The sequence below is a fragment of the Thamnophis sirtalis genome, unplaced genomic scaffold (assembly GCF_051295495.1).
Source record: "Thamnophis sirtalis isolate CommonGarterSnake01/CBP01778 unplaced genomic scaffold, rThaSir2_p1.2 scaffold_9, whole genome shotgun sequence".
Classification (NCBI taxonomy): Eukaryota; Metazoa; Chordata; class Lepidosauria; order Squamata; family Natricidae; genus Thamnophis; species Thamnophis sirtalis.
Window position 1 is genome coordinate 3551603 of NW_028261389.1, and position 21979 is coordinate 3573581.

General features: G+C 46.4%; 1 protein-coding gene across 1 annotated transcript in view; it reads right to left on the reverse strand.

The window, feature by feature from the left end:
* The window catches only part of EXOC4 (exocyst complex component 4), a gene marked incomplete in the record, with an annotated part of 301972 nt that overhangs the window by 12501 nt on the left and 267492 nt on the right, over nt 1-21979 (reverse strand). The window contains 3 exon segments of the mRNA XM_087722678.1: nt 14472-14631; nt 15944-16122; nt 20458-20596. Of these exon segments, the coding sequence (XP_087578804.1) occupies nt 14472-14631; nt 15944-16122; nt 20458-20596 (478 nt within the window).

The following is a 21979-nucleotide window of genomic DNA, read 5'->3' on the forward strand; positions in this document are numbered from 1 at the left end:
ATTGTGTCTGTCTGTCTGTCTGTCCTTCCATTAAGGAGTTTTCATCTGACTGCTAGTTGGTGTTTACGGATGCGCTCAGCTAGACGTCCGCCTGTTTGTCGTACCCGGTGGATGCCGCATTCCTCACACCGTAAATTGTAGACGAGTTACCATCTAATCAACACTGCAGGGACCACAACTTCTAAGCTGTGCCAGCTGGAAAACCTGGCATCGACAGCCTCAAAGCAGCTGAAGGGTAGCCAAATGTGGGGTCGGCTCGAAGCCCAAAGACTCGCCACGGGCCTGCAGGAACTGACCCCGTCTGATGGCTAATCCCGTTCCCGGTAAATGGGACTGAAGGAAGGGAAAGGATCGACGGCTGAAATGCAAAACTGGAGAGGAAGTGGCTAAATGGACTGCGAGCGGGGATTTATTGGACAAATAGCAATAGCAATAGCAGTGGACTTATATACCGCTTCATTGGGCTTTCAGCCCTCTCTAAGCGGTTTACAGAGAGTCAGCCTATTGCCCCCAACAATCTGGGTCCTCATTTCACCCACCTCGGAAGGATGGAAGGCTGAGTCAACCCTGAGCTGGTGGGATTTGAACCGCTGAACTGCTGATCTAGCAGTAGCCTGCAGTGCTGCATTTAACCACTGCGCCACCTTGGCTCTTTATTGGACAAAGGCTGTCTGAGACGCAAATTTGCGTGAAACTCCAATCAGATTTAAGCTCGCGCCGTCGCCATGCCACAAACAGTCTATCCCCGCAACATAATGGCACGCATGAGCCATTTCTGAGGGCACGTGAGGCATTGCCGTGTCAGCTGCAGTGCGCATGTGTGCACTGGCCAGCTGATTTTCGGCTATTTTTTGCTCTCCGGAGGCTTCCCTGAAGCCTTCGGAGGGAGAAAAACGGCCCAACGGGCAACCTGGGAGTCCATTCCCAAACTTCCGGTTTGCGTATTGAGCTGTTTTTCGCCCTCCCCAGCCTCCTAGAAAGTGTCTGGAGCCTGGGGAGGGCGGAAAACAGGCCTACTGGAAGTCGGAAAACGGGCCATTTCCAGCCTCCAGAGGGTCTCTGGGGTGGGAGGAGGCAGTTTTCGCCCTCCCCAGGTTCCGAGAAAGCCGTGTGCGCATGCGCGGGGCAGCGGCTGTGAGCGTCAGAGGGGATGTGCAGGAGGCACAGCGCGGGGGAGGTGACGACGACATTAAACAATGCTTTTGGCACCCAAGGCAAACAAGGTTTGCCATCACTGGTCTATCTGGTAGAGGAGTGTTTCCCAACCTTGGCGACTTGACGTTCTGTGGACTTCAACTCCCAGAATCCCCCAGCCAGCACAGTTGGCTGGGGAATTCTGGGAGTTGAAGTCCACGGGACTTCAAGTCGCCAAGGTTGAGAAACACTGGGGTTGAGCAACTGCTCCCAAACTTTGGGGGGACAAGGTTCCGTGAAGAGAGGTTTTCCCATGGACCCGAGTGGTCGTGGTTCTGCCTGCTGCCTGTATCCCGCAGATGGGACTTCGCCTGGTCTCTGGCATGCTGGTAGCAGACCACGGACTGGGGGGGGGGGGGGTTAGGGACCCCTGAGGTAGAGCGATGCAGATGTATTGCTGGCTATTGTGTAGAGCACACGGCACCAGGAACCGGTTGTGTGGAGAAAGGTTTTCCGGGGACCGGAGGGGGTTGTGGTTTTGCGTGCTGCCGCCTGCACACTGTAGGTGGGGCTTGGCTTGTTTGCGCAGCCTTGGGTCTGGTGTGCCGCAGCACAGGACGGGTCCGCGGACTGGGGGTTGGGAACCTCTGGTATAGAAGGATTTCCTCGCGTAGCCCATCTTGCTTTCCTGACTCACCACTCTCCTCTCTCGCTCTCCTTGCTCCTTTCTCTCTCTTCTTGTTCCTCTCTCCTCTCTTTCTTTCTTGCCTCTCTTCTTTTTCCTTTCTTGCTCCTCTCTTCCCTCTTCCTTCTCTTCCCTCTTCTTTCTTTCTTTTCTCATTCCTCTATCCTCTCTCTCTTCTTTCTTGTCTCTCTTCTTTCTTGCTCCTCTCCTCTCTCTCTTTCTTTTTCTTTTTTTCTTTTCCCCCCTTCCTTCCTCTTTTGTTCCTCTCTCCTCTCTCTCTTTTCTCCTCTCCCTTCCTCTCTCTCTTCTTTTTCCTTTCTCCTCTCCTTTCTCCTTTCTTTTTTCTCCTGTCTCTTCTTTCTCTTGTCTCTTCTTTCTTGTCTCTCTTGTCTCTCCCTTCTCCTCTCTTCTTTCTCCTCTCTTCTTTCTCCTCTCTTCATTCTTTCTTTTTTCTTTCCTTCCTTCCTCTTTTGTTTCTCTCTCTTCTTTCTCATCCTCTCTCTCTTCTTCTTCCTTTCTCTTCTCTCCTTTCTTTTTTCTCCTGTCTCTTCCTCTCTTCTTTCTTTTTCTTTCCTTTCTTCCTCTTTTGTTCCTCTCTCCTCTCTCTCCTTTCTCTTCCTCTCTCTCTTCTTTCTCCTGTCTCTCTTCTGTCTCCTCTCTCGTCTTTCTTCTCTCTCCTTTCTCCTCTCTCTTCCTCTCTCTCTCCTTTCTCTTCTCTTCTTTCTCCTGTCTCCCTTCTTCCCCTTTTCTTTCTCTTCTCTCTCTTCTTTCTCCTCTCTCTCCATTTTTCCTGCCCTGTGCCAACGCTCAAGATGCCAGTTCTGCGGTCTCTGTTAGCGGCAATTATTTATTCTCATTTCGAAGGTTTGTAGCATCTGAGCAAAGGAGAAAGTGAGAAAGGGAGGGTGCGCACACGTCGGGACCACACATCTGATGTGTGAAATTTCAGGGCGTTCCCATCAGGCGGCCCACAGATGCCTCTTGCAAGGTTCCTCCGAGAGTCTCCATCTGGCAGATATGCTAATCCGGAGACAGGAATTAAGCGCTTACCCTGCGCAGCACCGGGATGCGGGGTTTTTAACGCTTCTTTTACTAACAAGGAGGTTTCAAAGGAATAATACTCTTCTGCAGGGGGCAAGATTCAGCGCTTTACAAGCAGTCCTCGACTTACAACAGTTCGCTTAGTGACCGCCCCAAATTACGGTGCTGAAAAAAGTAACTTATGACCGCTTTTCTCACTCTTACGACTGTTGCAGGATCCGCTCGATCAAATAATCAAAATTCAGCTTTGCTGGCTGAGGAATTCTGGGAGTTGAAGTCCACAAGTCTTCAAGTTGCCAAGACTGGGAGGCCCCTGGCCTGGATTGCTAAGTGCCTGGCCTACCAAAAACCTGATTAACCTCGCTTGGTTTTCCGAGCAAATATATCTGGAAGCAGTTTGCCACGGTCTCCTTCCCAGGTGATTTCTTTTAACCTTCCGGTGCCATGGTGGGATGTCTAACTGGCTTCCGATCCAAGCATTAACTATCTTGCAAACCCATTTAATTTCTCTCCCCATACAAGATGAGTAGAAGACGAGGTAGAACTTTCAGGATGTGGACCCCCCTAAGATCCGAAGTTCTTCTCCTCCACTCTCTATTTGACCCACTTTGGGGCTGCGTGTGGACATCCGTGTAGGTCGTTAATGGGCGTGTAGTAGCACACGGCAGCAGATCTCTCTGTGTGTAGAGAGATACTCTCTCCCTTCTGGCCTCTAGGCTGTTCAGATGATGGACCACCGATTCAGTCCCCGTTGGAAGAGCTGCGACACAAGTCCCAAGGACTTTCTTCTTTCTCTGGCCTTCAGGTTTCTTGGTCCAGCTGGACACTTTCATTTCATTTCATTTCATTTATTGAATTTCTATGCTGCCCAATCCTGGAGAATTCCGGGTGGCTTAGAGAAATGAAAAAAAGAATTAAAAAGAATTATTAAAACATGGGGCACAACAAGTTAAAAAGGAACACAACAGACACCCAATCGGACGGGGCTGGGCCACCATCAAGGGGTCAACAGCTCCAGGTCTGCTGGAAAAGCCAGGTTTGAATGGCTTTGCGAAAGGCCATGAGAGTGGGCAGGGCCCGGATCTCCGGGGGCAACTCATTCCATAGGGCCGCAGCGGCAACAGAGAATCAGTCCATCCAAAAGCAGGGATGATGACCTGTGGCTGGGAGCATCGAACGGAAAGCTTCATGGCGCACCGAAAGGGATTTATGGAAATGAAGGATCAATCTGCCCAATTTATAAGCCTTCTTTGGCAGGGAGGGACAACCCGAAAATATGTGTGTTGTGATCTCAGGCTTCGCCGAAGCTAATGAGGGAGAGATTTTTGTTCGTTCTACAAGCGGTTGTACAAATTCTGGATCAACCCCAACTGGGCTGGGTTCAAAATCCCTTCCGTGTTTTCCCATCGGTTGGCCTCCAACGAGCCTCCCTCTCGGGGTGTTTTTGGCTCCAATGTAACGCAGCTTGCCAGCTGTGGGTTTGCCAACGCTCTTGCCAAGTGCCCAATCTCGGAGTGTGACAAGCCAGGATGGGTACTTGGACAAGCCTGGGTGGCTACTTGAAATCCCTGATTGCTTCGTTAGTGGCCTAAGCAGTGGGAAAGCGAGCAGCTCAGCAGCCAAAGGAGGGCAGCCCACCCTTGAGTAGGAGAATAACAGAGTTGGAAAGGACCTGGGAGGTCTTCTAGTCTGACCCTCTGTCCAAGCAGACCTTGCCACTTCTCCAAGCAAAGTCAACGGGGGGAGTCAGATTCGCTTAACAACTGGGTTACCAGCTTAACAGCTGCGGTGATTCGCTGAACAACGGGGGCAAGAAAGCTCACGACAACGATGTCCGTTCGTTGTGTTCGAAGAGGACCTTGACGCTTAACAGGGGGTGGGCTGCCCACGGTGTGTCCGCAGGGGGCTGGTAAGGCCTCGATAGGCACTAAATGTTCTGCCCCATGTCGGGCAGAGCTGTGCGGGCACCACTGTGGCAGCATTTGCAACTCTGGCTTTGCGGAGTGCTGGCTTCTCTCGTGCTACGGTTGCCCTTCTGTCCTCGGATGTCTGACAGCCTTGGTGGACCAGCGTGTGCCATGTCGATGGGCCTTGTGCCAGGGTTTCCCGGGAGGAAGTGTCGATATCCAGGGACTTGAAGGAGGCTTTCAACGTGTCTTTGCATCGCCTTCCTTTGTCCCCCGTGCGACCGCTTTCCTTAAGACGTGAGCTACCATAGAGGAGCAGTTTGGGGATACGGTGGTCTTGGCATCCTGGCAACACGGCCTGCCCAGCGTGTCTGGGCATTCATCGGCAGGGTGTGAATGGATGGCAGGCCTGCTCTGGAGAGGAACTTCTGTGCCTGGCACCTTGTCCTGCCACCGGATCCTCAGAATGCCACGGAGGTAGTTAACATTAAGTATAAAATGAGCAAATGGATTGGAAAATGTATAAATTTTTATAAAATGTATAAATTATCTGTGAGAGGGATTTTGGAGTCCTAGTGGACAACCACTTAAATAGGAGCCAGCCGTGGGCAGCAGCTGCCAAAAAGGCCAACACGGTTCTAGGCTGCATCAACAGAGGGAGAGAATCAAGATTACGTGAAGGGTTAATACCACTTTATAAGGCCTTGATAATTGAAGAATAAAGATGAATCGGAATATTATAAGATCTGGGATAAATTTTATCGATGGTTGGAATATAATAGGGAAAGCCCCAAATAGGCAAGGGCTAAGATTCATAGAATGGAGACTAGAATTATAAATGGATAGAATCAAGATCACACGAAGGGTTAATACCACTTTATAAAGCCTTGGTAAGGCCACACTTGGAATCCTGCATCCAGTTTTGGTCGCCACGATGTAGAGACTTTAGAAAGAGTGCAGAGAAGAGCAACAAAGATAATTAGGGGACTGGAGACTAAAACATATGATGAACGGTTGCAGGAACTGGGTATGTCTAGTTTAATGAAAAGAAGGACTAAGGGAGACATGATAGCAGTCTTCCAATACCTCAGGGGTTGCCACAAAGAAGAGGGAGTCAAGCTATTCTCCAAGGCACCTGAGGGTAGAACAAGAAGCAATGGGTGGAAACTAATCAAGGTGAGAAGCAACTTAGAACTGCCCACCCAGTCACGTGACCACCCAGCTAGTCATTAGGCAGATCATATTAGTGGTCCGTGGGATTTAACATGATGAATTGAGTGGTCCGAAAGGTTGGGGACATCTGCGTTAGGCAACCCATCACACATGGATTTAATCTGACCCACTGCCTAAAACCTAGGGGTGGGGGGAGAAACGAGGGTAGACCCCAGGAAAACAGAGGGTGAGTGGGGGGGGGGGGGTTTCAGGCTTAATCCATCACAATTGGAGCTCATTGGTGTTTTTTTTTTTAAGCATAGGATTCATGCTAATTAATGCTGTGCTAAGATCAGAGTTGCATAGAAACAGCGGGGAGGACCACAAACAGTGGGGTGGGAGGGAAATTACATCGGAGACTATTTAGGGAGCCAAGTTCTTAATTGCCAATGAAATAATACTGCTTTTCCTTTCTTTTTTGGTCGGGAACATAAAGCAGGATCCAAGCCGACCTCATTAAAATGAGGTTTAAGCTTGTCGGGCCTTTTAGCCTCCAATGGGCTTAGCATATTTCAATGATTGTTCTTTTTTCCCCCCTGAAGCTGGCCTGAATATTGACGTCCTCAACAGAGCTGGCTTCAGATCCTTCTCCGATCAAAAGGGATCACAGAATAACAGAGCTGGAAGGGAACTTGGAGGCCTTCTAGTCCAACCCCCTGCTCAAGCAAGAAACCCTCGACCATCCCAGATAAATAGCTGCCCAATCTCTTCTTGAAAAACGTCCAGTGTTGGAGCACCTATAATTTCCGGTGGTGAGCTGTTCCACTGGTTAATTGTTCTCACTGTCGGGAAATTTCTCCTTAATTAGAAAACAAGAGGAAGAAGAGGGAAGGAAGAGATAAGGAGAGGAGAGTGGAAGGGAGAGAAAGAGAAGGAGAGAGGGTAGGAAGGGGAAGAGGAAAAGTAGGAGTAGGGGAGAGGTAAGGGAAGAAGGAAGGGGAAGGAGAGGAGGGAAGGAAGGAAGAGATAAGGAGAGGAGAGTGGAAGGGAGAGAAAGAGAAGGAGAGAGGGTAGGAAGGGGAAGAGGAAGAGTAGGAGTAAGGGAGAGGTAAGGGAAGAAGGAAGGGGAAGGAGAGGAGGGTGGAAGAGAGAGGAAGAGAAAGAGAGAGGGTAGGAAGGGGAAGAGGAAGAGTAGGAATAAGGGAGAGGCAAGGGAAGAAGGAAGGGGAAGGAGAGGAGGGAAGGAAGGAAGAGGTAAGGAGGGGAGGATGGAAGGAAGAGAAAGAGGAGAGAGAGTAGGAAGGGGAAGAGGAAGAGTAGGAATAAGGGAGAGGTAAGGGAAGAAGGGGAAGGAGAGCAGGAAGGAAGAAAGGAGAGAAGGGAGGGAGAAAAGAAAGGAAAAATTAAGGTGGTGTTATAACAGGCGGAAGGGATGGTAAATAAAGCAACCCAAATTGTATATTATAATCTTTTAAATGGAACGACAAATGTATATGAATGACAAATGTAAAGAAGAATAGCAACTATGTTAATGTATACTTATAATTGTACGCAAGAGAATAAAAGATAAAGAACTTTTCAGCATAGGAAATTTCTCCTTAATTCTAGGTTGTTGGATATTTTTCCTGATTTTTGAACTTTTATCCAAAGGATGCTTGCCTCGTGCTAATATTCTTTTAATACCAATCCTTATCGGACCAGGATTTCACCATTATTCAACAACAGGACAAGAGGAGGATTTTGCAGTAAATTTCCCCTAGAAAATATCTAGAAAATCTAGAAAATACAGTATCCAACAAGCCATGGCAACAGAACCGGTAGTGAAAAATTCTGAATCCCTACAGGATAATAGCTTTATAGATAGTCCTTGACTTACAACAGTTCATTTAGTGACGGTTCAAAGTTACGCTGGCACGGGAAAAAGTGACTAGTGACCGTTTTCCACACTTACGACCGTGGCAGCATCCCTGTGGTCACATGATCAAAGTTCAGACACCTGGCAACTGACTCGTATTTACGACGGTCACAGTGTCCCGAGGTCACGCGACCCCCTTTTACGACCTTCCAACAAGCAGTCTCGACGGGGACGCCCTCTGTGCTCAACGACCCTGTTTCTATCTTAACGACTGCAGCGATTCACTCAATAACTGTCGGAGGAAAGGTCGTAAAACGGGGCAAATCTCCCTCAACAACCATCTCGCTTAGAGACAGGAATTTGGGGCTCCGTTGTGGTCGTAAGCCGAGGACTACCTGTGTTTTGTTCCCTTTTACGAGTTGAAAGAAAATGAGTTGCTCTCACCTAAAAAACACAGCCCACATTGCAACTCTGAAGTCTCGTTTTTCTGGGCATGTCATATCTTCGAATGGTCACTAAATTTAGGTATTTAGGTATTTATTGGGATTTATATGCCGCCCTTTTCCCTGAGGGGACTCAGGGCGGCTTACAACCACAAGGAAGGGGAGGTGCAAGGTCAAAACGAAACAATATGTGAACAACAGAAAAGTAATAAAAACCCAACTTTCATTCAACAGTCAAACACTCGGGCGGGTAATTAGGAGCCTATCCCCAGGCCTGCTGGGAGAGCCAGATCTTGAGGGCTGCGCGGAAGGTCTGGATGGTGGTGAGGGTGCGGATCTCCATGGGGAGCTCGTTCCACAGGGTCGGGGCAGCAACAGAAAAGGCTCTCCTCCGCGTGGTCGCCAGTCGGTATTGACTGGCGGATGGGATTCGGAGGAGGCCCAGCCTGTGCGATCTAATTGGTCGATGACCAGTCATAAGTCAAGGACTACCTGTATAGCCCTCCCCCTCCTCTTTATTTCTCTCATAGCAACCATGTGAGGTAGGCGGTGGGGCAGCCCTAAACCCATCTGCAAAGCTTCCAAAATTAACAGCTAAATAATATGTTCTCTGGGATAACCACTGTGGTTTGGCCTGACACATGCCAATTTCTCTCACCCTGAGAAACTTAAAGGACAGCTGGACTTCAACTCCCAGAATCCCATAGCCATGCTTGGGTAGGGAGTTGAAGTCCACCCGTCTTAAAGCATGCGTCAGGCCTGCAGCTATCTTGTCTTTTGGGATCTTAGGCCTGCCACACTTTCTATTATTCTACTAGGCATTTTCTATGGTGGGAAAATGGGAAGCGGGGATTGTACAGAGTTAGATGAAACGTAGCCATAACAACATTCTTTCTAGAAAGCCAAGGTCATCCTTTGTCTCTGTACCTCTGCACCTGGCCGGAACTGGATGGGTGGAACTGCCAGCATGGCAGGGGGACATTGGACCATGGGATGGACTTGTGGGTGTGGGGGGCAAGATCTTGAACTTTCAACTGGGTGGGGGAAACCGGGAAGCTTTCAGATTCGGGTTTTCCCAGACGTGCCAACATGGCTCTCCTAATAAATTGGAACTTTGAGCAATACTTTTCCTTGGACTCTGATTTACTTTTGGATGCTATTTGGAACGCTAACATGATGCAGGATGGGGAATTCTGGGAGTTGAAGTCCACCCATCGTAAAGTCACTCAAGTGGAGAAAACCTACACTAATCTATGTAGATGATTTACAGATCGCAACATCGGGGTTTACAAAGCACCCCACTCACAAATAAAGCTCATGATAGGCTATACAATCTAGACCTTTTTTTAGGGGGGGGAATCTCATCCACACTTGTGCCAATTTTGTTAACCTTTATGCGGTTTTCGGGTTAGAACATGGAGCCGAGCATTGGCAAAATTGCCAGAATAAAACATCTCTGTGTTCAGGATGAAAATAAGAACTCGCCCTTCCTGTCTTGCTCATCTTACATATTTGGGACCAATCGAAATATACAACTTGATTGTGAATTCCATGGAGAAAAAATATATATATGAAATTACGAAGTCTCTGACTCTTGCTTGGCGTGGCCACTAGATGGCAGCCTTGCATTGCCAAAGCGCCACTGTCTGTTATATTGTGGTACTGTCAAAACAGTTTTGTTAAAAATGGAGGTGGATAATTCTATCTATCCATCCATTCATCTCTATCTTTTTTCATTGTCAACCATGCTTTTTTTTAAAAAAAAAAAGTTTAAGTTCCTGCCATCCTAAAATAAAGGTTAAAAAAAAGCCACATTGGAAGTTTACAGAGCATAAATCCACAATAAAACAAATCTATCTATCTATCTATCTATCTATCTATCTATCTATCTATCTATCTATCTATCTATCATCTATCTATCTATCATCTATCTATGTATCTATGTATCTATCTATCATCTATCTATGTATCTATGTATCTATGTATCTATGTATCTATGTATCTATCTATCATCTATCTATCTATCATCTATCTATGTATCTATGTATCTATCTATCATCTATCTATGTATCTATGTATCTATGTATCTATGTATCTATCTATCGTCTATCTATCTATCTATCTATCTATCTATCTATCTATCATCTATCTATCTATCATCTATCTATGTATCTATGTATCTATCTATCATCTATCTATGTATCTATGTATCTATGTATCTATGTATCTATGTATCTATGTATCTATGTATCTATGTATCTATCTATCTATCTATCTATCTATCTATCTATCTATCTATCTATCTATCATCTATCTATCTATCATCTATCTATGTATCTATGTATCTATCTATCTATCTATCTATCTATCTATCTATCTATCATCTATCTATCTATCTATCTATCTATCTATCTATCTATCATCTATCTATCTATCATCTATCTATGTATCTATGTATCTATCTATCATCTATCTATGTATCTATGTATCTATGTATCTATGTATCTATGTATCTATGTATCTATCTATCTATCTATCTATCTATCTATCTATCTATCTATCTATCTATCTATCTATCTATCATCTATCTATCATCTATCTATCTATCTATCTATCTATCTATCTATCTATCTATCTATCTATCTATCATCTATCTATCTATCATCTATCTATGTATCTATGTATCTATGTATCTATGTATCTATGTATCTATCTATCTATCTATCTATCATCTATCTATGTATCTATGTATCTATGTATCTATCTATCTATCTATCTATCTATCTATCTATCTATCATCTATCTATCTATCTATCTATCTATCTATCTATCTATCTATCTATCTATCTATCTATCTATCTATCTATCTATCATTTGTTTATACCTCCCTTTTTGCATTTGTTTTGTTAATCAGCTGTGGTTTTCTTTTAAGGGTACAGTGTTTCCCCCACTAACCTTGTATTAAAATAAAGTTTCAATTGTTTTTAAACAAAGATTTAAAAAAAACATTTGGCAGAAGAGCTCAAAAGATGGAGCAGGAGGAAGCGGAGATGCCCATGTCAAGAGTCAACCAGCTTAGCCCATCTGGGTACATGGACGACCTAACTTTGCTTTTGAAATGTTTTAATTCGCACCATTTAGAAATGTTTTCCTCTTTATCTTTCTATGATCCGTAAGCAGTGGTGGGATTCAGCCGGTTCGAACGAACCGATTGTTAAATTTCTGGCTGGCCCCGACCCTTCCTGCACTGCCCCTCCCAGGAGTCCCCACACACCCCATTTTTACTCCCAGGAGGCTGCAGGGAGGCCTACTAGGCTCAAAACAGGGCGCGCATGTGCGAGGTAGCCTCCCCGGGATGCGTTTTTGGTGCCAGGGGGCTGCAGGGGGCCGAGTGCTGCCTGTCACCCTGGCCACACCGACCATGGCCACGCCCATCCAGCTGGTCATTAGGCCAGAGAACTGGTTGTTAAATTATTTGAATCCCACCACTGTCCATAAGCCACCTGCAGTCTCTTTACTGGGGGGCATATAAATTTTGTGTGTGTGTGTGTGTGTGTGTGTGTGTGTGTGTGTGTGTTGCAATTGTGCTGATAAATAAATAAAGGGAGACTAGAATAGATCTATTTCAAGCTGTTTAGCTCTCATCAGCTAGCCATACCCTTACTGGGATTCGAACCTGTGCTGTATTACATATTAGGCAGTTGTGTTAACCACTCCTCCTTTATCAGCTTTATCATACACACACACACACACACACACACACACACACACACACACACACACACACTGTGTGTGTGTGTGTGTGTGTGTGTGTATTGTGTCACAACCCCTGGTATGCCCAAATATGAGAGGGAGCATACTGCTTCCCTTTTCTGTCTATCGGCTCACTCCAGGAGCCACCCAGGCAGAAAGCAATTTTTTTATGTTGCCTTGTTACATTTGTGTTGCAATATATATATATAGTCCTCCAGTGTGTCGATGCCCACCAACAATATCTGGCCTAATTTAGTTAACAATTGGGGGGATAGCGGGGGAGAGGGAGAGGGAGAAAGAGAGAGAGAGAGAGAGAGAGAGAGGGAGAGAGAGAAAGAAAGAAAGAGAAAGGAAGAAAGAAAATCATTCCGAAAGGAAAGGATCGGGTTTGAGGACGCTATCCCGAGGAGAATTGGCCACGGAGGTCCCTGTGCTGCATTGCGGCTGTGCAATTTCCCGGCGTTGTCGATGTTGGCAGGACTAGGCCTGAGTCGATAACAAGATTATTCCCCATACCAGGGTCCCAATAATTGAAGTTGTGAGTGGGCTCTGTTCTTCACCCATCTAATTTGGGGAGGGTGGGGAGGAAAAAGGGAGAAAGGGGGGAAGGGAGACACAGGATTATGGGAGTATCCCTTTCTCGGCAGGTGGGATGGGGGCGTAGGGTGGGTGCAACGAAGCATAAAAGCTTTTTTTGTGTGTGTGGGGGGTCCAGACGGATTTGGGTCCTTGACCGTATACACACACACACACAGACACACACACACACACACACACACACACAAACCGCTCTCGAAATACGCTTATGAATATTTCATTTATTCAGCTGTCCACTCCTGAAACAACTAATGTCAAGATTAAAGAGACAATCAGCCGGAAAGGAGAAAAGGGCTGGCGCATCGTGTATCTGTTTGCAAAATCAATGCACATCTTAACGCTGGATTCCATTAACCCCGCCGCCAATCTTTGGACCGTGCCAAATGACTCCAGAATTAGGTCGGGATAAATAGACTAAACCGAGTTTTGACCCGCCCCCAGCCCCAGCCTGCCGGGGTAGGATTTGCAGCATTAAGCAACCCCCCCTGTTTGCTGGTTAGGGACCTGGTGGGGGTGGAGGTTTCCCCCTCCATCAGCATCAGCCGGAGAAAAGGGCATCGGAGTGGCCTGCAAGCCGTCGCTTCCTATTTGACCATCCGGATGGCTCAAGTAAGGGCAGCTAAGGCAGCCAATCACCAGGAGACAGTGAATTCTAATCCTGCCTTAGGCATGAAAGCTGACAGGGTGACTTTAGTCCGATCACCAGGAGACAGTGAGTTCTAGTCCTGCCTTAGGCATGAAAGCCAGCTGGGTGACTTTAGTACGATCACCAGGAGACGGTGAGTTCTAGTCCTGCCTTAGGCATGAAAGCCAGCTGGGTGACTTTAGTCTGATCACCAGGAGACGGTGAGTTCTAGTCCTGCCTTAGGCATGAAAGCCAGCTGGGTGACTTTAGTCTGATCACCAGGAGACGGTGAGTTCTAGTCCTGCCTTAGGCATGAAAGCCAGCTGGGTGACTTTAGTCTGATCACCAGGAGACGGTGAGTTCTAGTCCTGCCTTAGGCATGAAAGCCAGCTGGGTGACTTTAGTCTGATCACCAGGAGACGGTGAGTTCTAGTCCTGCCTTAGGCATGAAAGCTGACTGGGTGACTTTAGTCCGATCACCAGGAGACAGTGAGTTCTAGTCCTGCCTTAGTCATGAAAGTTGACTGGGTGACTTTAGTCTGATCACCAGGAGACGGTGAGTTCTAGTCCTGCCTTAGTCATGAAAGCTGACTGGGTGACTTTAGTCTGATCACCAGGAGACGGTGAGTTCTAGTCCTGCCTTAGGCATGAAAGCTGACAGGGTGACTTTAGTCCAATCACCAGGAGACAATGAGTTCTAGTCCTGCCTTAGACATGAAAGCCAACTGGGTGACTTTGAGCCAATCATCAGGGGACTGTGAGTTCTAGACATGAAAGTCGTTAGGGTGACCCTGGGCCAATCACGAGGAGATTGTGAATTCTAGTCCTGCTTTAGGCATGAAAGCCAGCTGGATGACTTTAATCTGATCACCAGGAGATGGTGAGTTCTAGTCCTGCCTTAGGCATGAAAGCCAGCTGATTGACTTTGGGCCAATTACTAGGAGCCCGTGAGTTCTAGTCCTCCCTGGGAAATTCGGGCACTTGGCCAATGGTATGTATTTACAACAGGTCACATGATCACCGTTTGTAGTCTTCCCTGCAGATTCTTGACAAGCAAAGTCAATGGGGGAAGCCAGATGCGCTTAACGAGTCACTTAACGACGGCAGCCATTCGCTTAACAACTGTGGACCAAAAACAGTCATAAAATGGGGCAGAACTCAACTGCCTCGCTTAAGACAGGAAAATGTGGGGCTCCACTCAGATCGGACGTTTAGAACTGCCCATATCCCACCCAGATGTTTGCCCCGAAGCCCCCAACCCCACCCTCCTTCCTCCCACCTTGCAAAGTCCAGATCAGCCTCTCGGGACATGGTGATGTTAGTCAGGTTCTGCTGAAGGATGAAGATGTTTCGGCACATCTTCTTAATGCCGGACTCACTGATGCGCTTGAAGTACTGAGCCCCGTTGATGAGAATGCAGGAAATTAAATGACCCAAACCTGGACCAGAGAGAGAAATTTCAGGTCAGGAGGAAGAAATGGTTGCAATTCCATCTTTGTCATTTAATGCTCCCGTAATCCCTCGCAGAGTGGACTGGATGGAGCTCGTTAGGAATATAATTCGAACGGTTGGGTTGGCAATATATAAATCATGTAACAATGCTGTACCTGTTTCTTTAAAGCATACTGTAAAATGTGATTGGTTGCTATTTCCTCAATCGGCCATAAGAGGGAGCCAGAATGACTGTTAGCTCTCTGTTTCGTTAGATGCTGGGCTGATCTGATCTGAGTGTTTTGGAAGCTGGCTATTAGAAAGTGCCGTGAGCTATTGTAAGTTTTGCAACTGCTAGCAAACTTTGAGTTCTGAACTGATTATATGATACTGGACTATGTTATTTGGATTATCCCTTAACTGAAAGACATTGATGATTGACTGTCTTATCCGTGTATGACTTGGACTGTTTGATGGACTCTGATACCTCTATTTTCACGAACGTAAAAGCCTATTTAAACTGCAGTGTCTCTGTATGCTGGTTTGTGTGTTCTCCAACACAACTCTCACGACATTTCTCTGAACGCACTCGCTCTCCCAACGGGAAGCTTACCTAACAGAGCTGAGTTTTTTACTGGCCGGATGCCATTCCTGTTGCTAATGAGGAGTTTTGTTCAGCGGACATATTCTCATTGTGCCCAGAGAGAGAAATATCTGCCTCTACCTAGGATAGAATTCACAACCTCCTGATTATGAAGCAAGAGCTCCACCTCTAGGCCACTCAAATGTTGCAGTTCTATAACTCTTAAATTATGACATGGGTAGTCCTCGACTTACAACCATTCGCTTAGCGACTGTTCGAAGCTACAATGGCCCTGAAAAAAGTGACTTATGGCCACTCCTCACCCTTACGACCATTGAAGCACCCCCATGGTCACGGGACCCATACAGCCAGCCCTCAGCGTACACCACCATTGATTCCAAAAATTGACGGTTACATCTCCCAAGGTTGTGTGATTTGTGACCTTCTAGCGGAGCCGAGCCAATGGAAGCTAGATCCACTTAATAACCGGGGGAGTAACTGAACCACTGCAGTGATTCACTTAACAACCGTGGTAAGGAAGGTCTTAAAATGGGACAAAACTCAATTAATTAATGTCTCGCTTAGCAACAGGAATTGTGGTCGTGAGTCGAGGACTACCTGTACACTCAAAGGACAGAATCGAGGTACATTGGTTCCTTTTTTAATGATTATTTTTCTCTGTTTCTAGGAGGAGAAAGACCCCTTTGCCCACTTCAGCTCCCTGGCAAGCAACCCACCTTCGAAGATGTACTGGAACTTGTGCTGTTGCAAGCTGGCATTCATGGCTTCTTCCACGGCGCTGATGTCCTTGTTGAGCCGCACCACCAGGGGGTCATAATCCATGCTCTCCACATTGGCCACAATGGCGTAGTTGCCCTGCTTAGCCAGAGGGATCAGGTAGTGGAAGCAATGGACCCTGTGAATAGCAATAGCAATAGGAACAGCAGTTAGACTTATATACCGCTTCATAGGGCTTTCAGCCCTCTCTAAGTGGTTTACAGAGTCAGCATATTGCCCCCAACAACAATCCGGGTCCTCATTTTACCCACCTCGGAAAGATGGAAGGCTGAGTTAAGCTTGAGCTGGTGAGATTAGAACTGCTGAACTGCAGATAACAGTCAGCTGAAGTAGCCTGCAGTGCTGCACTCTAACCACTGCGCCACCTCGGCTCTTCAATCCGGGGGGGTGGTTGTTGTTTTTTTTAATTCAAGGTTTTTGCTTTATTTTTTTAATACCAATTATACACACGATAGTCACACTGAGACGTTCCTGATTCACACCCAGTTGCCACAACTGCCCAGTGTTATTTGCTATAATGCTGCTTGCAGTAGTCCTCAACGTACGGCTGTCACTGAGCCCTGCATATACAGTTAGAAGTCAGGGCAGTCATAAAACAGATGGCCATTCTCAAAGGTTTCGGGTTGCCCCTTCTGAGTCTCCGCTCCTTCGCACTGAAATGTTCTCTATATACAATTGTAGGTATACATTATTCTTTTTTTACATTCATGGTTCTTCTACATTTGTCATTCCATTTATAGAATTATAAAATTCCATTTGGGTTGCTTTGTTTACCATCCCTTCCGCCTGTTTTGACACCACCTTCTTCTCCCTTTCTTTTCTCCCTCCCTCCCTTCTCTACTTCCTTCCTTCCTCCTCTCCTTCCCCATTCTTCTTCCCTTCCCTCTCCCCTACTCCTACTCTTCCTCTTCCCCTTCCTACTCTCTCTCCTTCTCTCCTTCTTCCTTCCATCTTCCTCTCTATCTTCCTTCCCTTCTCTTCCTCTCCTCTCTTCCTTTCTCTTCCTCCCTCCCTTCTCTACTTCCTTCCTTCCTCTCTCCTTTTCCTTCCTTCTTCCCTTCCCTCTCCCCTACTCCTACTCTTCCTCTTCCCCTTCCTACTCTCTCTCCTTCTCTCTTTCTCTCCTTCTTCCTTCCATCATCTTCTCTATCTTCCTTCCCTTCTCTTCCTCTCCTCTCTTCCTTTCTCTTCCTCCCTCCCTTCTCTACTTCCTTCCTTCCTCTCTCCTTTCCCTTCCTTCTTCCCTTACCTCTCCCCTCCTCCTCTCTTCCTCTTCCCCTTCCTACCCTCTCTCCTTCTCTCTTTCTCTCCTTCTCCCTTCCATCTTCCTCTCTCCTCCTCTCTATCTTCCTCCCCTTCTCTTCCTCTCATCTCATCTCCTCTCTTCCTTTCTCTCCCCCCCCCTCCCTTCTCTACTTCCTTCCTTCTGAAATGTTTGTGTTAAACCTTAACTCTACTCCGGCATTAAGGTTTTCCAAAAATATTGCTGATTGCACAGCAGGAAGCCAGATTTCGCAAAATGTATCTTGGAAGCCATTATAGGTGAACTGTGGCTGCTACCAAATTACTAACCTTTCATTTAAGAAAACTGACTGGTCAAGGAGACAGTGCAGAAACAGAAACGATAACTTTACGATCACATGTTTGAAGTTCATATAGAACCAGGATGGAGAGCCTATGGCACGCATGCCCAAAGTGACATGTGAAGCCATATTGCCTGGCACGCACAGCCTTGTCTGTTTCTCTCCTGGGTTTCTGGCACATATGCGTGCGACGATCAGCTGTCCTTCGGGCGCGTGGCAGTGCCGAAAACTGGCTTGCGCATGTCTGCCAGCCAGCTGATCCTTGGGTGCGCATGTGCACTAGAACCCTGGAAGTTTGGCTTCTCTGGAGGGAGCACGACATTTCCGTGAGAACCTTTTGGCACTTGGTGCCCAAAAGTTTCGCCATCCCTGATATAGAATGACATAAAAAAACTGCAAGGGTACTAACCATCGTCGTGTCTCTGATAACTTCATGGGTTTCTAGATTTCTTGGAAGCAAGGCAGATGCTCCCGCTATGTAGAACAATCAGACCGAAGACTACACATCCGCGAACACCAATTAGCAATCAGAAGACATGATGAAAACTGCTTAATTGCACAACACATGGACAGATTCCACCATAGTTTCAACTGGGAAACTGTGAGCATCCTAGATGAAGCCAAGTCCAAAAACACTAGGGAATTTCTAGAAGCCTGGTATCAGTTGGCCATCAACAGGCACACAGGGATAAACAATGTCTACACACCATTTAAAAGAGCAAAAAGCTCCAGAAGGAAACAAAAAGATCAAAACATCCTTGCCAGCAATCAATAGCCATATGAGCAGAGAGCAACCTCAAAGTTAACAGCAGATCGACCAACAAGCCATAATCAACAGCCCAATCCAGGAGAATTACCAACTCAGAAAAACAATCCAACAATAAACAACAGCCTAATCAAGAAACCATCAAGATCGCTCCCACCAACAGATGTATATAAAATGAAAGCAAACCCCACTTCTCTTCTAGCACTGATGATGTTACCTAGCTGCGTATTGAAATGTCTCCAAGAAAACCACCAAGCTCAGAGAGCATCGAGGACCTCACAGGTCAAGCCTGAACAACAAAGATACTCCTTTATTGGTAAAAGAGAGTTGAGAGGTCATCTAGTCCAATGTTTCTTAACTTTGAAGATGTATGGACTTCAACTCCCAGAATTCCCCAGCCAGGATATTGGTGTAGGGCAGGGATCGGCAACCTTAAACACTCAAAGAGCCACAAAGGTCCTAACCGGAAACCCTCCGTTCAATTCTGGAGCTGACCGGAAGTCCGGTTCCCCCACCATAGAGTCTCCTCCTAGCACGGCGTCCTTTTTCCTCTGCTGACCGGAAGTCCACTTCCCCCACCATAGAGTCTCCTCCTAGCACGGCATCCTTTTTCCTCTACCTGTCCTAACCGAAAACCCTATCAATTGTGATGCCGACAGGTGACAGGGAGCCGCAGCAGAGGGATGAAAGAGCCACATGCGGCTCCAGAGCCGCAGGTTGCCGACTCCTGGTGTAGGGAAATATTTTGAGTGAAAAGTCTTCACAACTTGCCAACGTTGAGAGACACTGGTCTCGAGTCTATAAAGGTGCTAAACTGTGTGAATAACTACATGTATGCCACACCCAGAGAACTTGATTACAAGCGAACGAAGGTTCTCGGTTCATACAATGTACAGACGCATCAACTTTCGGTTTCGTGCCCGATGCAAATTCTAGAAAGTTGGAAGTTAGCGAAGACTCTCATCAACCTGGTTAAGACTCGGGTGTCTGTGTTTTTAATTGCATCTTGCAATCTTAAATCAAGATGAGGAGTGATTAAAATCTCACACATCTGCCATCACCAGCTTGGAAAATCTACGGCTCTTAACTCTCAGCCCTTCCTACTCTATCTGCACTACGGGTATAATTACACAGACCTACCTGACAGGGAGAAGAAGAAATAATGTATACGAAATGTTTTTACATGCTAATTTTCTGCGTAATTGCTCTATATGCTGCTTTATAAATCCCAAGGATTTCTTCCCCCAGGAACCTGTGGATCTTGGGGGTATTCAGAAACACTTAAGATTTAGACACACCTACCCAGCACAAAGCAAGAAACCCAGAGATGGTGAGTTCTAGTCCCACCTTAGGCCTGAAAGACGGCTGGGTGACTTTGGGCCCATCACCAGGAGACGGTGAGTTCTAGTTCCACTTTGGGCCAATCGCCAGGAGACAGTGAGTTCTAGACCTGTCTAAGGTATGAGAGCCTGCTGGGTGACTTTGGGCCCATCACCAGGAGACGGTGAGTTCTAGTTCCACTTTGGGCCAATCGCCAGGAGACAGTGAGTTCTAGACCTGCCTAAGGTATGAGAGCCTGCTGGGTGACTTTGGGCCAATCACCAGGAGACGGTGAGTTCTAGTTCCACTTTGGGCCAATCGCCAGGAGACAGTGAGTTCTAGACCTGCCTAAGGTATGAGAGCCTGCTGGGTGACTTTGGGCCAATCACCAGGAGACGGTGAGTTCTAGTTCCACTTTGGGCCAATCGCCAGGAGACAGTGAGTTCTAGACCTGCTTAAGGTATGAGAGCCTGCTGGGTGACTTTGGGCCAATCACCAGGAGACGGTGAGTTCTAGTTCCACTTTGGGCCAATCGCCAGGAGACAGTGAGTTCTAGACCTGCCTAAGGTATGAGAGCCTGCTGGGTGACTTTGGGCCAATCACCAGGAGACAGTGTGACCTGCCTAAGGTATGAAAACCTGCTGGGTGACTTTGGGCCAATCCTTCTCTCTCAAGCCAACCCATCTCGTGGGGCTGTTGCTCTGACATTAAGCATGTTTGCCATTTGGGTTATTTATAAAAACTAAATGAATGAACCAATGAACAAACCATCTGCATGTCTCACCTGACTTCCAGGTGTAAAACGAGCAAGCAGGAATCTGCCATCTCCTGGAAAGATCGAGCCAAATCGGTGAGGGTCTGCAGGATCTGTTCCGACACCGGTGGGAGATCGGTTTTGCCGTGAGCATCTTGGGCAGGAGAAGCTGAGAAGACCGAGAGAAAGAGAGAGACATCAGGGCGTTGCCTCCAGTTGCAAACCAGCCAGAATTCTCTCCTGCTACAGATGACCTCGGCTCCTCTCCTCACTTAAGAAAGTGAAGTGAAAAGTGAAAAGATCTGGGTAAGAAATGTAAAGTTTACACAAGCCCCAAATTTGAGAGAAAACTTTTATAAGATGTTTTATAGATGGCATTCTAGATCCTAGAAAACTGGCCTCTATGTATCCGAATTTACAACCTAAATGCTGGAGATGTGATTGTGCTGATGCTACTTACTTTCATATATGGTAGACTTAGCAATAGCAATAGCAGTTAGACTTGTATACCGCTTCATAGGGCTTTCAGCCCTCTCTAAGCGGTTTACAGAGTCGGCATATTGCCCCCAACAACAATCCGGGTCCTCATTTCACCCACCTCGGAAGGATGGAAGTCAACCCTGAGCCAATGAGATTTGAACCGCCGAACTGCAGTTAGCAGTCAGCTGAAGTGGCCTGCAGTACTGCACACTAACCACTGTGCCACCTCGGCTCTTTTTAAAAAATATGGTGGATTATGCAAAACGTTCTTAAAAAAAGGATAAAGTTTACCCCTCAGTTATTTCTGTTAGGTATAATTACTGATTGTACAGTTGTAGAGATTAACCTGATTTTGCATTTAACAACCGCAGCTAGACTGCTGGTAGCGCAATACTGGAAGAAGGAAGATTTGCCTACTATTCAAGAATGGACATTAAAAGTAACAAACCTAGCAGAGATGGCTAAAATATCAGCATATCTCAAGGACCACTCAAATGAGTGATATAAACTGGAGTGGAGAAGATGGATTGACTATACTCAAAATAAATATGGGACTAAGAAATTCCAGATAGTTTTGACTGAAGAAACAAGGAATGATATAATCTGTTTAGAGTTAGCCTAAGCAAAGAGGAGTTAAAGCTCAAATGAAAGATATTAACTTTTTTTTAAAGTTTATTTTAGAATGTTTTTGTTAAAGATTTATACCCTGTATTGGTTCTTGGAAGTCGGGGGTGGGGGGTGGGGTGGAAAGTAAATATTTGTAAAAGTTTTTTTTTCCAAAATTCTCATTAAAAAAAGAAAGAAAGTGAAGACTCTTGAAAGGGATTATTTCAAAAGGAATCTTTAATTAAGAAGAATGGAAGAATGCAAAGCAACATCTGAATCTCTTTAGGCAATGCAAGTAGAATTAAAGTAATAGTGACCTCCTCCTCTTTGTTAGAATGCAGATTCTAGCCAATACACAAGTGTGAAGATGTTTCCTTTATCAACTGCCCTGAGAGCTGAATAAACACACATTCCCACGGCTATCTTCCGTTAGGCATTAAAGTAAAACACCTCACACGGCCATCAT